The 15,556-nt window shown below is 43.3% G+C and overlaps 2 protein-coding genes across 2 annotated transcripts; both read left to right on the top strand.

Annotated features, from left to right (window-relative positions):
- The first annotated feature begins 114 nt into the window (after positions 1-114).
- LOC117060186 (cytochrome b-c1 complex subunit 6, mitochondrial-like) lies at positions 115-435 on the top strand. Its single transcript, XM_033172355.1, has one exon. The coding sequence runs from the start codon at positions 152-154 to the stop codon at positions 416-418; it is 267 nt and encodes an 88-aa protein (XP_033028246.1). The 5' UTR covers positions 115-151; the 3' UTR covers positions 419-435.
- Positions 436-10,126: 9,691 nt separating this feature from the next.
- Positions 10,127-14,765, top strand: LOC117060295 (antimicrobial peptide NK-lysin-like). Its single transcript, XM_033172510.1, has 4 exons — positions 10,127-10,162; positions 10,572-10,682; positions 12,588-12,772; positions 14,548-14,765. Exons 1-4 carry the CDS (start codon positions 10,127-10,129, stop codon positions 14,561-14,563), a joined length of 348 nt encoding a protein of 115 aa, XP_033028401.1. The 3' UTR covers positions 14,564-14,765.
- The last annotated feature ends 791 nt before the right edge of the window (positions 14,766-15,556 follow it).

Raw genomic sequence — 15,556 nt, 5'->3', positions numbered from 1 at the left:
TATATAAAATTGCCAAAGTCATTAATGCCTGCATGCAAAGAGCTGTGGTTAGAACATCTGAGCTAGAAAAGCTCCAGCGTTAAGATAAATTCAACAGTGTAAATAGGTGCTTCTGGGGAAGCGCAGCGAGGCTTGAGGGAGATTTGCGGCGATGGGGTGGCAGGATGAGAAGGCGCTGGAGGGCCGGAGCGGGGACCCCGAGGAGGAGGAAGAAGAGCTTGTGGATCCTTTAACTACTGTCAGGGAGCATTGTGAACAGATTGAGAAATGTGTGAAAGCTCGGGAACGTTTAGAGGAGTGTAATGCTCGAGTGTCATCCAAGTCCCATACAGAGGAGAAGTGTACAGAAGAACTCTTTGACTTCTTACATGCTAGAGACCATTGTGTGGCTCATAAACTCTTCAGCAAATTGAAATAAATGTTAATATAAGCCTGTGTCCTCCTCATGCATAGCTGATGAAAACCTGAGTCTGTTCAGTTTGAGTAAACATGCAGCTCTGGACGTGTGATATGAAAGTGAATGCAACTAGCTCTATGGTAATTCTGGGAGAATTTAAGAGTTGTCATCAGGATACATCTGTTATGTAGAAGATTTGCGGCTGCTTAACAAAGTGTTTCTGTAGACTTCTGATATTAAAGATATCTCCTGTCAAAAAAACAACAACAGTGTAAATAGGTTTCGATGGATGCAATAATGATGGAATACTGAACGGTATAGTTTCTGTAAATGTGCAGGGATTTATGATATGTAAAATGAACCATGGAAAAAGAAGGGAAGTCATTGATATATTAAGGATATATAAATGAGTACATGTAAAACAAAATTTAATTATATATAATTGTATATACAATATGGCTCTGGTAACAAAGGAATTGGGGAGAGTAGGCTAAAAGGTCAAGAATCAGTGGATGGTAATCACAATGAAGGGGTTGAATATGGAACAAGCTTCTCCAGATGTCCCCTTATTTAGAAGCGTTTGTCCACAGCTGCAAACCCTGAAAACCTCAATTTCAGTTGAAATCCTTAGGATGATGAATCATGTGCAATATTTTCTGTGTGCACTGCAATTGTCCAATTGCTGTGATTTTCATTGCTCACACCAAGTGATGGCTCTTTGGATAAATACATCCAGGATTAAATAATACCTGTTTAAAAGTCAAACAAAGAATAATAACCAAGTAATAGATTGATGAGCCCTTCCTGGTTGCTTTGGATGGGGAAAGCAACTCTGTAGCTGTGACTAAGCAGCAGCTTGTCCTCCTCGCTCACTCCCCCTCCCCACCCCCCAAAAATAGAAGCAAAAGCTGGAATTTCTGCCATAGCTGTCAAGTTTCGGATTTGAAAATAAGGGATCAGCACCCTCACCTGTCCCGGGGACAGTCTACGGTTCTCAGGGACAGTCCACGCCGTGGTAATCCCAGCCAGACTACAAATTAATTTACACCAGGCTACAGACCATCATCTTTCCCCACATTCAAATGTGGGATTTGATTGGAATAACACATGACTGGAAATGTTTGCAGTTCCACAAACGTAAGGGTGCACTGCCTAGAAATAAAAAGAAGTGAACAAAAGAAGGCTCACTAAGGGGGCATTGCTGAAAAAATGTCAACTTTGTAACCAGAGGGTCAACTGAATAGAATGTGAATCACATGCACCACAAGGCCTATGCAGCCTCAACTTAAGGTGGCTCTCGGCCTGGCTTTTTACAGGCCCCAGCTGACTGCACAACCTGGCCTTTGGAAAGGCCATATACACAGATGCCTTTAGCTTCTGCACCCCTCCTTTGCACACCTGTCAACACAACCACATAGGCATTTTCTGCAACAGCTCCGCAGCACAAATCCCTTCTGGAGGCAGGCACCCGTGCGCAAGAAATGCGCTCCGCTCCCCACAGCGGACCCATGCTCCCTCGCCCTCTGGAATTTCCCCTCTACAAGCTGAATCCATGGATAGAACACCGCACCTAATTATTTCCATTCCGCACAACACGCAGCATTTGCACAACCCCCTCCTGACATACGGAGGGATAATTCCCACACACAGCTTGATGGGCACATGTGCAACCCCCCACCCCACCCCAATATATATATATCAGATCTGCATCAGAGGGAATGGCACATGCCTCTTTGTCAATTTGAGCATAGTCGCACTCCGTGGGAGACAATGTACGGGAATAGAAAGAGATGGGCTTGGCCTGCGCAGGCTGGGTCGTCCTCTTATATACCTGCTGGGATTGGCAAGTCATCTGACCCGGGTCATCTGACAAGTCATCTGACCCGGGTCGTCCTCTTATATACCTGCTGGGATTGACAAGTCAATTGACCCTCACCTGAATCTCATAGCTCTCCAGTAGCTGCCTCTGGGCAGTTATCATTTAACTCTTGGGGAAAATAACATTTGCCTCAGCTCCAGAATCAAGCTTAAATTGCACTTTTTTTAAAAATCATATTTATTTTAAAATCATATTTATTGATTTTCCAATACATATCTCCAATTACCAATCAAATTAAAATCCAAATTAATTACACAATTCCCAATTAAAACAATTCCTATTATGCCAAATTTTTATCATTTTTTGGACTTTAACTTCCAGGGATGCTGGCAAGGGATCCCAGAAGAAAGACAAAACCAGTGACTTACACCACCAATATCTACAGCAAATGAAGCACCCTCAGAACGCCCAAAGAAATTATAGACAGCTATGTACCAGGGACTGACTCCAGGAAATGGGAACAATTGGAGCATATGCAACGTAGTAAGTGTGGTTTGGAAAGAGAGATATCATGAGGAAAAGCTTTCCGTAAAGATATTCTGGCAAAGATTGCACAAGCTGTGCTGGAAAGCGGGGTGGGGGAAAGAAGCAATTTCAAACTTGGCAAGAGAAGACTTTTCATTTGAACCGGCAGTAAGTATTTTAACACATTCTTCATTGCAAGGCAGGAGACTGCATCTGAAAAAGGCATTTTTTGCACATGATGCTAATGCTGGGTTGAGTTTAAATCTATATATAATATTAAATCCATAGAAGCTACTGCCATCTGCTGCTGTGGTGCAGTTCATACACCATCAGTGTATGGATACAGTATAATGATGTGTGCATACATCTTAAGCTAAACATAAGTGAATACAAACTCTCCAAATAGCCAGACAGGTATCCAGAATTCAATTTTGTTTGCATTTTAATGAAAAACCATCTAATTCACACTTCTCATATCAATACACAAACCATTATGTAAAGTTTATTTTTTATTGATTTTTTATTGCATAGTTTTGATTTACAAAAAAAAGAATAAAAGAAAGAATTGTCTTATTACAACCATTAACCAATACATTTGCAAGAATAAATAAAGTTACATTCAAGTATATTTTGTTTGTTTGTGTTTTGATTTCACAATTCTGCATAAATTACATTGACTAATAAGCAGATTAATAATTAATAATTAAATAAAAAAAGAAAAAACAAACAAGAAGAAAAAAACAAAAAGAAGAAACAGACAAACAAAAATCTATTCTATTTATTCTTTACACATTTTGCTTCTACTTCCTCCCAGCTGACTTCCTGTCAAATCCCTTTGCATCGACTTGTGTAAGTTTGAATGTTTACAACTCAGTAGAATCTCCTATACATACTCTCCAGTACATTCTTAGAAATTTTATACCTCCACATTCATTCCTCCATCTTATTCCCTTTACCTTTGTCCCTCAAATGGTGGCATGGAAATAAAACTCTTGTTGTATTTTAACACATATCTTCTATAGACATCCCATTTTCCAATGAATTTTTGCTTTGTATTTCCTCTTAGATTGTTTGTTAGGAGAGCCATCTCAGCAAATTCCTGTAATTTACTTTGCCAGTCCATAATTTTTGGTGCTTCCTGGTCTTTCCATCCTTTTGCCACTACTATTCGGGCCACTGCTAATACGTATAAGAAGACTTCTCTTAGTTTATTTGGTATTTCTTTATCTACCATACTTAGTAGGTAGATAAAGAAATCCCAATCATCTTTTTCAATTCATCATATACACCCCAATGCAAAGTTTATATAATGTCAGTTGTACCAACAGTATGCAAAAATCACAAAATTAAATTCAGGATATAAATATACATTCAGGGCCTTCTGTGTGAATTCAATTGTTCTGAATTTTTATTTTATTTTATTTTATTTTGTAAATAGCAGCAGCAAGGAAGCTTCAGAAGGACGGAGCATGGGAAGGGGATCTTATTTATATCACTACCTGCCATGGTAGTAGCAAAGCTGTCATATTCTGTTCTGATCCAATACCAGATCTTGAGCAGAGAAGACTTACCAGAAGTTGCAGGACCATGGATAGCACCAAGTGAGAAACTTGCTCCAACAAAAAGGGTGAACATCTCTGACTACCTCTCTCAAGCTCCAAAAGCCTTGTGGCTAACTCTAACTTCTAAAATGGCCAACCCTTTGACCAGAAGACAGACAGACTGTTCCCTATCTTCCCACCTGGGCCACTGAGTTCCTGCTGGAGGCATTTGGTTCTTCAGGGCAAAGTGCTTGCGACAATGCAGGCTCTGACCCTACAGTTACATGAGATTCTCCTGGGGGCTCAAGTTCCTCAGCCTCAGTCTCTTGATTTTCTGCAGCAGACTTAAAGCCCTACATGTCAGGCTGCTGCCAGTGACTCCTGGCTGTAGCCCAGGAGCATACAAAGACAAGGGAATGTTTCTTACTGGCAACTTTTTATTCAGTGTTTACAGAGAGAGGCTCTAGAACCCAGCCTCTTCGGTAATGGCATTGTCCCAAGTGAATCTCAACCCCGTCTCTCCCACTTCTTCATTCTTCATTCTCATTGTTTATCCTATGGGTGCTGCTATGTGCCCTCTGTCTTTGAGCTCTTTGCTCTCTTACTTCCAAGGCTCACCGGGTTCTAGGGGGGTCTGGAATGCTTTCTAAAGACACAGTGTCTGTCAGCTGTCACCCCCCTTGTGCTTCCTCCTCCTCATCTCCCATTATTTCCCAACTTTCCCCCTCATCTGCCTCTGAGCTGTGACCTCCCTCAAACCCCTGTTGTAAATCTAAACTGTCTTTCTCTTCCTCCCCTCCCTGGAAGGGTCAAGCTGGGGAGGCGGTCTCCACCATTCCTCCTCTGCCCAGTCTCTGACACTACCCCTGGTCTAGATCCTTGGGTGGAAAGTCTGCAGTCTCTGATTTTGAGTCTTGACTGCTGCCTGACTCTGGGTGTGTGACACCTCCAAATGTTTTTTTTTTCCCCAAGGCAAGCTGCCATTGCCACAAATGCATCCTTTTGCCAGGTTAAACTACCCCACAGTCACAAGGGCATGCTCATTACAACTTTGTAATTCACTGGTGCTTGGAATCAGAATTCTAATGTCCTGGAAACAACATGTGGAAGGTTTTTTTCATGCTACTTGTAGGAACAGTGATATGTATACCTGGAAGACACACTGGATTGGATCCAGACTATGTTAGTTGAACTTAGGTCCCACTGAAATCAATGGGACACATTAGTCATAACTTAAGTCCCATTAACTTTGGTGGGAGTTAAGTTTAACTTACTTACAGTCAACTCCTAACAATAGGCTGAAGCCAGCTAAGTTCTACTCAAAGTAGACCCATTGAAATTAATGAAACTAAGTCATGGTCTTGATCTCCAGTGGTTTTACTCTGGATAGAACTAGCACTCCACACAACTCCGTGTCTCATCAGAAGTAAGTCCTACTGAATTCACTGGGTCTCGCTTCCAAGTAAGTAAAGCTAGGATTGCAGCCTAAATCTGGATCCAACACATTATAATTTCCATATGCATCATTCGAGCAGACTTGACAAGAACTCAAAATACCAGGTGCTTTCTCCACCACTATAGCTCAGTGGCAGATGAGGTAGAAATCTATTATCAGCAAGGACAGTTTTACATATATAAGGATATGGCTTGACCCCAAAATTAGTAAGACCGAGTTTTGGAGGGGCCTAGCTGAATGCTAAAGTTAAAAACAGCACCGGATAAGATGCAGAGGTCGCTGCAGATGCAGAGGAAGAAGCTTGGGCTGGGTGACTGTTTCCAAGAAATGTGGTTGGAGGTGGGTAGATGGAGGGGAGATGGTGGATAGATAAGAAGATTTTATTCTTTTGCTAGTTATGCTGTTTCAAATGTGCCTTTTTATATTTGACTTCACTTAGTAATGCTTTCTTTTGAAATGTTTAAGATAATTTTTTTTGTTTGCTCTGCTAAACGTGCATTCTGCAGTTGACCTCCTCTGTAGTGTTTTGGTTTTTTAAAAAAAATGTTTAGGATAATATTTTAGTTTCCTGTTAATTATGTTTGAATGAATGTTAATTATATTTAAATGTATACTTTATATTCAACTTTCTTCAGCAATGTTTTATTCTGAATTTTATTTTCTGTTTTAATGTAGGTTGTAAACTGCTTTGAGACCCCCCCCTTAAAAATATAAAGCAGTATATAAATGAAATGAATAATGATAATAATAATAAGATCATTGGGAAGAAGGTAAGACAGGCCAGATGACACATTCCTTCCTATGAAGCATGTATCATAATGGAAAGCTCTCTCAAACTCCAACCTGTCATGCATTGCTGAACATAAGTCTGATTAATAGATCTGAGCCTCTGTATTGAACTCCCACAAGGAATTTTATCCCACACAGAACACATGTCCTGCATGCAGACTGTTATGTATTGAAGTTTTCACCCTAGGCCACTAGGGGTGTGTGTATATAGTTCATTCTGCTGCAGTTTTCACTCAGGTCCGCATATGCAAATGAAGGATTGTAAACTGACGTTCAGGGATTGGGTAACTGCAGAAAGTTGTTACTGTTGCTTTGTAGCTGAGTTCTATATAAGCAGGTTGCTGAGCCCTTCAGCTCAGTTCTGTCCCAGCCTGAGAATAAACAAGAGCTGTTTGGAAATCACTGTGTCGTCTGCTGTGTCCACCCACAACTTAACACAGACAGTCCCAAAATCAATCTCCAATAGCTCCAAGTTGGAAAGGGCCTTTTCTGAAGTCCTCAAGAACAACTGCTGGTCAGAGAGACTGGTGGTCTGACTACTGCATAAAGGCAGATCTTCAAGGGAGTTGCCTCTTTTCCTTTGGATAAAAATAATTATTCACATTTTGAGATGTGGTTTGAATGCCTATTCATCGCATCCTGTGGCATTTGGTTTCTCGGGGGTTTTTGTGGGGGGTTTTTTAGTCTGTTCCAACAATGCTTAATGTGGGAAATAGCATGTTCACACTTTGTAGCTGTCAACCACTTTCTCTAATCCATGACGTTTTGGGAAAGGGTAGGGGGGACGGCCAAAGCCTCGCATCCTGGGCAGCGAGTGGCACAGCATGTCCTTTTAAGTTCTGCTTTTTATTTTCAGACACTCCGATTGGCTCAGGCAGGACCCCCCCCCCCATAACTATTAAGAGCTTTAAAAGACTGGTTGGGAGACTGGCTTCCCCACCTGCAGTTGGACACCTGAGCTGCAATGGCTTTGTTGCTCATCTTGTACCTGAATGTTGCTGCAGGCGCAGGTAAGATGTGAGGGCTGTGGGGTGCATTCTTGCTTCTTCCAGGACAAAAAGAAGTTACAGGCAAGATTTGACTATTGTTCTTTGCAGTAATAAAGCTGGTGAGCCCATGCCAACCAGCGAAATGACGAAACAGGGCCACTCACAAACAGGAACAAGGGAAACTGCCTTATCCTGTACCAAATCATTGGTCCTTCTGGCTCAATATTGGCCACAATGATTGACAGCAACTAGATTTTGGACTCTCCAAAATGCTGGGGATTTTGAATTTCAGGCCTTTGATAGGCAAAGCAGATGCTCTACCACTGAGCTAAGAACCTTCACCTGCAAACAAAGGAGGAGGAATTCTGTGGACCACAGGAAATGCCACGCTTGTAGAAAAGTTGTTCATTAAAGTAACAGTTACAGGTAGGTAGCCATTTTGGTCTGCCATAGTCAAAGCAAAATATAAAATCAAAAAATCCTTCCAGTAGCATCTTAGAGACCAACTAAGTTTGTTATTGGTATGCGCTTTCATGTGCATGCACACTTCTTCAGATACTAAGTATCTGAAGAATACCAGGTATCTGAAGAGGTGTGCATGCACACGAAATCTCATACCAAGAACAAATTTAGTTGGTCTCGATAAGGTGCTACTGGAAGGATTTTTTGATTTTATATTTTGTTTTCATTAAAGTAAAACAGGGAAAAGCAAAAGAGGAGGATGGAGGGTTCAGGTGTGTGCTGTTAATACTGACGTGGACGGCAAGTCCGACACAAATGGAGGCCACCAGTTTTGGGAAGGCTGTGTTAAAGGCAGACAGCCGTGATAAGCTTGATGAAAGCAAGCGACAGTGGAGACGACTCAAACATTGTTGCCACTCTTCCATCTGGGGTAACTTCACACACAGGGTCTCCTAACAGTGCTCTTAGCAAACTGCAGTTCCCAGAGATTTTTGGAGGGAAGTCATAATTGTTGGAAGTGGTATCATAGAGCTTTAAACACTATAGTGTGAATGGGACTCCAATGATCTGACATGGCACAAGGCAGCTTCTCACAGGGCTCAAACCAGCCTCAATATAGTGTGTGTTAGTGCTCTTGTCAGTTTTGGTCCTTTCTGTTCCTCATTTTTCCAATTGTAAATTCGGTTTTTCACATTGATTCAGCAATTTGAGAATCCATTTAAAAAAAAAATCTGGTGTTTTGGCAATCAGTTTCTCATTATGGAATGCATTTTCCTATGTTATTTTCACTAATATATTGATTTGTACACACACACTTCCCCCTAACATATGCATTTTTGTAAAACTTCCTTTGCTTGGAGAACTGCACTGCAAAGATCAGATATGTGTGAATTTCAAAGGATGGCTGTGTTTTGGTTCTCACGTTGTTTCAGAAGGTGCAAATTTGATAGGCTTGGCTATAAATGCAAACTGTACTGAGATTCTCCCTCATCCCTAGGTAGAGCTAAGACTCGCAGTGCTGTCAAGTATCCCGTTTTCCCTGGGAATCTCCCTTATTTCAAGCAGTTTCCCGCTGCTATCCCTTATTTTTTATATCCCTTTAATTTCCCATTTTTTCAAAGGAAGCAGCTCCTCTCCCTCCCCCTGCTGGCCAGGGACTGGGAAGACCTCGCCTCCTTGCAGCCTCAAAGCAAGCAGGAGCCACTTCCTGCGCTTACAGGCATTGTAGCCCACGGGCAGCATTTCCAAAATACAGTAAGCCTACTGTGCGTGTTCACACCAGTGCCGCCCACTTTTGCTTCTGGCTCCGCCCACCACTGCTATGTGACTGTCCCCGGGATAGGTGAGGCTGCTGATCCCTTATTTTCAAATCCGAAACTTGACAGCTATGGCTAAGAGTACTCTTTCCGGCAGCAAAGTTGACTCATGGGTGTGTGTGGTGGGGGGATAACGATCAGACCCATCAGGTCAGAAAGGTCCCACCGCCCCACATTTTAAAGAGATGCCCCTGATCTAAATCATGCACAGATAATATTAGATTTCCTTCTAAATCCTCTTGGGTTGTGTGCTGTGCAAGTTTACCTCTTACCCTTTTGTTTCACAGCCTTGGCTGGAATAGGTCTGGGTCCTCCTGGTAAATGCCTGCAAGGTCCGAAATTCTGGTGCAAAGATGCAGTTACTGCTGCTGAATGCAAGAAGGAGGAATATTGCAGGATCCATGAGAGGAGTTCTCCGTTGGTGAGAGCCAGAAATGCAAAACCACATCCATCTGAAGAGCTGTCCCCTTCCCTCTCTCTTCCACCACATTTACAGGTGGGTTATATAATACGGCGTTTCCGTGCGCTGCTCTGGTTAGTCATGCTGGTCACATGACCAGCTGTACGCTGGCTCCCCCGGCCAGTAAAGCGAGATGAGCGCCGCAATCCCAGAGTCGATTGTGACTGGACCTAACGGTCAGGGGTCCCTTTACCTTTACCTGTATAATACAACCACACCAGTCCACCCCAAATTAAGCAAAATTAACCAGATGTATGAGAAAGGGTGGAAAGCAATATCTTAGGGGGCAGCTGCATGATAATAACGAGAACGAGAAGGATTTCTCTAGACATTCTTCATCTATAGTTTGGAGCTGGGATCAGCCATGTGACCATGCTGAAACATTGCCTTAAGAGGTCAGGAACTACCGTGGGATAATTTGGGGAGAACTAACTAACTGTCTTGTTCTTCTTTTCCTTTTAAATATTACCTTCCAGGCCCATAGCTAAATACTGTTTGGTGCATAAGGGAGAGAGGAAATAATTGCCAAAGAATTAATACATAAATGCTGGTAGCCAACTTATTATTTGTTTGTATTGGTGAACACCTGGGTAGAAAACAGTCTGCACTCACTTCCCAAGTAGAAGGTCAGATAATTTCTTTTTTTAAAAAAAAGGCAACAAAAGCTAGACATCCAAGGAGCTACTTGTGCCACGAAGAACCACTTATAGTGAGAGCCCGATTATTAAACCCACTATTTATAAAAAATAATGCCTTGGTCCTTTCTTGAAAGCCTCATTTTTGACTTTCAAGCCATTTATATCTTTGTTTGTGACAGCGGAAGGGACTTGAGGAGGAGCACAAGGCTGACGCCCCATTGATTGAATGCTTCGTCTGCACCAAGATTGTGCAGAAAATCAAGGATCTGGCTGGAGATGATCCAGATGATGTAAGTTACCAATTGCTATGTTCTTGGAACTTATTTGCTCGGCTGCTACTGAAAATTGGGGCTGGGGGCAGAGAGCTACTGAATCGCCACACGTGGCTGACACCCAGAGATTAGCCTGAAAACATATCATGCATTTCCGTTGCTGAGGCTAAGCAGAGTTGGCCCTGTAAGCTACCTGGAGGGAATTATAACTGGGTTTAATGGTGAATTTTGGACATAATGGAGATGTAAAATATTTGGATTACAGTCGTACCTTGGAAGTCAAATGGAATCCGTTCCGGAAGTCCGTTCCAAAACATTCAAAAACCAAATCACGGCTTCTGATTGGCTGCAGGAAGCTCCTGCAGCCAATCAGAAGCCGCAGAAGCCCCGTCAGATGTTCCAAAAGAACGTTCGCAAACTGGAACAATCACTTCCAGGTTTGCGGCGTTTGGGAGCCAAAACATCCGAGTTCCAGGGTACAACTGTATTATAAAAGATGCAGGAGGAAATTATTAATAATAGGACCCACAAAGGGGAGGAGGGAAGTCCAGGAGATTCTTTGGAATCTTGTGTTTATGTTGTATGTTGGATATGTGATTGCAAAACTTTAATTTGAAAAACCAAATAAATGAACTTTCAAAAAATAATAGTAACTGGGAACCACATAAAAGCCTCTTAAAGGAATACTTAAACCTTTAGAGCCACCCCCTGGCTAGCAAGGGAGAAGAAGAGAGCACCCCCAGCACACCCAGTGCCAAGCAAAGAAGCTGGAGTGCTCTTTTCGCACTGGGTAACCCAAGTGGACCTGGTGCAAAAAAACAAAGATTTAAGCTCCTAGACTTGTTTGCCAAGCAGGCCCTCTTCACACCCTGGCTCCTAAAGCCTAAGGAAGCTCACGCAAAATCTCACTGGAACTCAGATTGTCCCCTGAGATTTCAAGAGAGTATTCTAGGACCAGCAAGCAAGGCAAAACAATTTCTGTGCCAGTGGACTCAACGCCAGCAAGAGCTTTTTAGCTCTCCACCTTGCTTTGGATTCGACTGGCACAATTTCAACCAGCCCACCTAGAGGTGGCCTGAGGGAAGTCCCGAGGACCAAATAGAGGCCTGGGGGCTTGTCTTTGCCCCCCTAGGCCTGAGGTTCCTCACTCCTGTGAGGCTTTACACAAAAGCTGCATAGCACGCAATACATTAAAAACCCACTCACCCCCCCAAAAAAGAATCCCGGGAACTGTAGTTTGTTAAAGGGCCTGGGGATTGTAGCTCTTAAGAGTGGTAAACTACAGTTCCCATGATTCGGGGGGGGGGCTTTAAATGCATGCAGGTAAAGACAGCAAAGATTCCAACCAACTTTATTTGGAGCCAAAAAAGGGTAAAGAGGAAGGAAAATGAACAAATATAGCAAAATATACAGCTCCTTGCTCACTTCAGATTGATATACAGTGGTACCTCGCAAGACGAATGCCTCGCACAACGAAAAACTCGCTAGACGAAAGGGTTTTGCAATTTTTTAGGTGACTCGCAAGACGAATTTTTCTATGGTCGTGCTTCGCAAGACGAAAATTTCAATGCATTCCTATGGGAATTAAATTTCAATGCATTCCTATGGGAAACCGTGCTTCGCAAGACGAAATTTTCGCAATACGAAACGACTCGCGGAACGAATTAATTTCGTCTTGCGAGGCACCACTGTAGAGTGCAAGAGAAGACAGGGCTCCTGGGCCTTTAATAGGCACACCTTTAATAGGTGTGTAGAAGAGGGAATTTCAGTAGGTGTAGCTTGCAAGCAGAGGCTGGTGTGAGAAGGAACGACAGAGCAAAGCAGAGGAAGGCCACACTGGCAGACACACAAAGGCTGCATCTCTTTGAATCTTGAGCATGGAGCCTCCAAGGTACTGATCTTACTCCCCAACTCTTATTTCAGGAGAAAATCAAAGACGCAATAGATTCTGTATGTCAGGTACCGGGCAGGTTCCTGAGAGGGACTTGCAAAAAGTTTCTGAGACTTTTCAAATCAAAGCTCACGAAAGATCTGCAGGCTGGCATGAAGGCTTGGGGCATCTGTATTGATCTGAACTTATGCAGGGATTGCTTTGAGGGCACTACCAGGTGAGAGCAGCGCATTTATTTTATTTTATTCATTTATTTTTTCTTTCATTCATTCATTCATTCATTAAAATTCACATGCTGCTTGATTTTTAAGAAAGAAAACCTCAAAGCAGCTCTGGTGACTGCCTGTCCTCATTCAAGACAAACTCTATCCATCCCTTTTCCTCACTGGATTATTCCTTATGGACAGTCTTCTTTTCCCCTGAGATTTTTATTTTTTAAAGGACATATCGCATTATGGGAGGGGCCAAAGGTGTGGGGGGGGTCCCCGTTGGAACAAGTAAGGCAGACCAACAGTAGGCAGAGCCGGAGCCAATGATAGACAGACCCAAATCATTCTAGTGCTGTCTCCATCCTCCTCCCTGCTGAATTCTACAAGGGGCAAGAATGATGTTAAGGAGGAGAAAGCTGACAGCCAGGGCCACCTGCAGGTGGGGCCTGGTGGACTTCAGACTGCCGTGGGTGGGGCAGTGCCCCATTTGCTGTAACAGACTAGCCTCTGCTGTGAGGGCCAAAGCCCAGTGCTGAAGTACATAAGAATTTCAGAAGTGCCGCACTGGATCTCAAGCGAGGAAACAGACTCACACAAGACGGATAGATTATGCTTTAAGACAACGTTCTCAAACTAGGCTCCCCCTAGACGCTGCTGGGTCACAACCCATGGCCAACGATCATAGATTGTGGGAGTTGTAAGCCAAAACATCTGGCGAGCACTAGGCTAGAGAAGGCTGCCTTAAGAAATCTTTGGTGGCTCGGAGGCATTCCAGCAAAAGAAACGGGGGTGGGGGCAGGGCGGGGGGAGAGGTGATAATGCAAGGTGGAAGATGCTCTCTAACCGAGAAATCTTCAAAACATAAAAAGAACCCAGCCGAATCAGACCAAAGGTATATTGAGTCCAGCATATGTTTCGCACTGTGGGTGACAAGATGCCTATGAAACTCCCAGAAGCAGGAGATGAGCTCAATAGCCCTCTCCAGCTTTGGATATGTAGCTATCATGCATGACTAGTAACTACAGAGGAAGCTTGCCTGATGCCTTTATACCTTTAGATGCCAGGCGAAAATGTTTCTCTTCAACCAAGCGTTGATTAACATTCTATGGCTTTTTAAATGTGTTTGCGGGAGAGGGAGTTTTGCTTTCCTTTTATTTTATTGTGTATTTTCTTTTATTGTGTATTCTGTTGTGAACCACCCTGGAATCGTCAGATGAAGGGCAGTATCCAAATTGAATTAATAATAATTCATATAGTACGTTTCCGAGCACAATTCAAAGTGTTGGTGCTGACCTTTAAAGCCCTAAATGGTTTCGGTCCAGTATACCTGAAGGAGCATCTCCACCCCCATTGTTCTGCCCGGACACTGAGATCTAGCGCCAAGGGCCTTCTGGCGGTTCCCTCACTACGAGAAGCCAAGTTACAGGGAACCAGGCAGAGGGCCTTGTCGGCAGTGGCACCTGCCCTGTGGAACGCCCTCCCACCAGATGTCAAAGAAACAAACAACTACCAGACCTTTAGAAGACATCTGAAGGCAGCCCTGTTTAGGGAGGCTTTTAATGTTTAATTGATTATTGCATTTTAATGTTCTGTTGGAAGCCGCCCAGAGTGGCTGGGGAAACCCAGCCAGATGGGCGGGGAATAAATAATAAATTATTATTATTATTATTTATTATATATTCCCCCATGAATTTGTCTAATCCTCTTTCAAATTGGCACTGGCAGTAGCTTCATCTCACAGTTGTGGTTTCCATGCTTTAACCACATGCTTTGTTTTCTACAGAGGAAGAAAAGATTGAAGGCAGCTGGTGAATTGGCTGACTTTGCAAATATTCACGCTGCTGCTGGTGCTGCTTCAACTTCTTCACAGATGTCGGACCCCGTCTTCCAATTTGCAAAGAGAAGCAGAAATGCCCACCTTACTTAGTAAGCAATGCTGGAACTAAGGGCTTATCCACAGTTACCTTTCCTCTGTGCTTTCCAGGCATGGTCTGCACCTTTAAAGCTATGGGTCAAGTACTCTTTTGTTGTTCTGGAGCTTACTCTGCAAAATCTCATTCTTAAAAGCTGAATTGGAGCAAATGGCTCCTGAATTGCTGTTTGTTGCAGTTCAGCTTTAAAGAGCACTCGGAGCTTCGAAGCACAGACCTGTTCCTGCAAAACACAGGGCAAAAGTTAAGTGTGGATAAGCCCTAAAGAAGGTCCGCTGGGTGCCACAGGCAATTTAGGCACCCTGAATTTCTGCTTTGCCCAGGGGGTTGAATCTTGCTGAGCATCCTCGCACAAGGAAGAGGCGAAATACTACTGCTTTGCCTAATGCCATTTTAAAGCTGACTTTTGTATATTTTAGCAATATACTGGAATATTCTAGTTTAAGCTGATTCCCCTTTGCCGAGATGCATCTTTGCCTTTCACAATGAATAAAGTGCTTTGATGAGCCCAGCCCATCTCACGTATTTATCATGGCTGAATTCTGCGCTCTATGAGAAAGTGGTATCAACCTACAAGGGTCCCACTCCCTGAAGAATCATCAGGCCCACAAACTCCCAGCATCCTGAATCAGAACCCCGATGGTCTCAGCTGGAACCAAGAACCCGGGGCTCTGTAGGCATAGGCATTTCTGCGGAGGAGCTGCCAGGCATAGAGGTTGACATCTTTCATTAAGCAGGGGTGGGAACCAATCGCCCTCCAAATGCTGCTAGACTACAACTCCCATCAACCTAGACCATTGGACATGCTGATGGGAGCTGGAGTCCAGCCACATTTGGAAAGCTGCAGGCACATTTATTTTC

The sequence above is a fragment of the Lacerta agilis genome, chromosome 15 (genome assembly GCF_009819535.1).
Source record: "Lacerta agilis isolate rLacAgi1 chromosome 15, rLacAgi1.pri, whole genome shotgun sequence".
Lineage (NCBI taxonomy): Eukaryota > Metazoa > Chordata > Lepidosauria > Squamata > Lacertidae > Lacerta > Lacerta agilis.
The sequence above is the reverse complement of the archived record's forward strand: the minus strand, read 5'-3'. Positions and strand labels throughout refer to the sequence as shown.

Excerpts from the sequence above, each read along its gene's own strand:
- LOC117060295 (XM_033172510.1), top strand. The coding sequence starts at position 10,127 with ATGCTGAAACATTGCCTTAAGAGGTCAGGAACTACC. Across the intron at positions 10,163-10,571 it reads TTAAGAGGTCAGGAACTACC|CGGAAGGGACTTGAGGAGGA; the intron begins GTGGGATAATTT and ends TGTTTGTGACAG. Across the intron at positions 10,683-12,587 it reads CTGGAGATGATCCAGATGAT|GAGAAAATCAAAGACGCAAT; the intron begins GTAAGTTACCAA and ends CTCTTATTTCAG.
- LOC117060186 (XM_033172355.1), top strand. The coding sequence starts at position 152 with ATGGGGTGGCAGGATGAGAAGGCGCTGGAGGGCCGGAGCGGGGACCCC.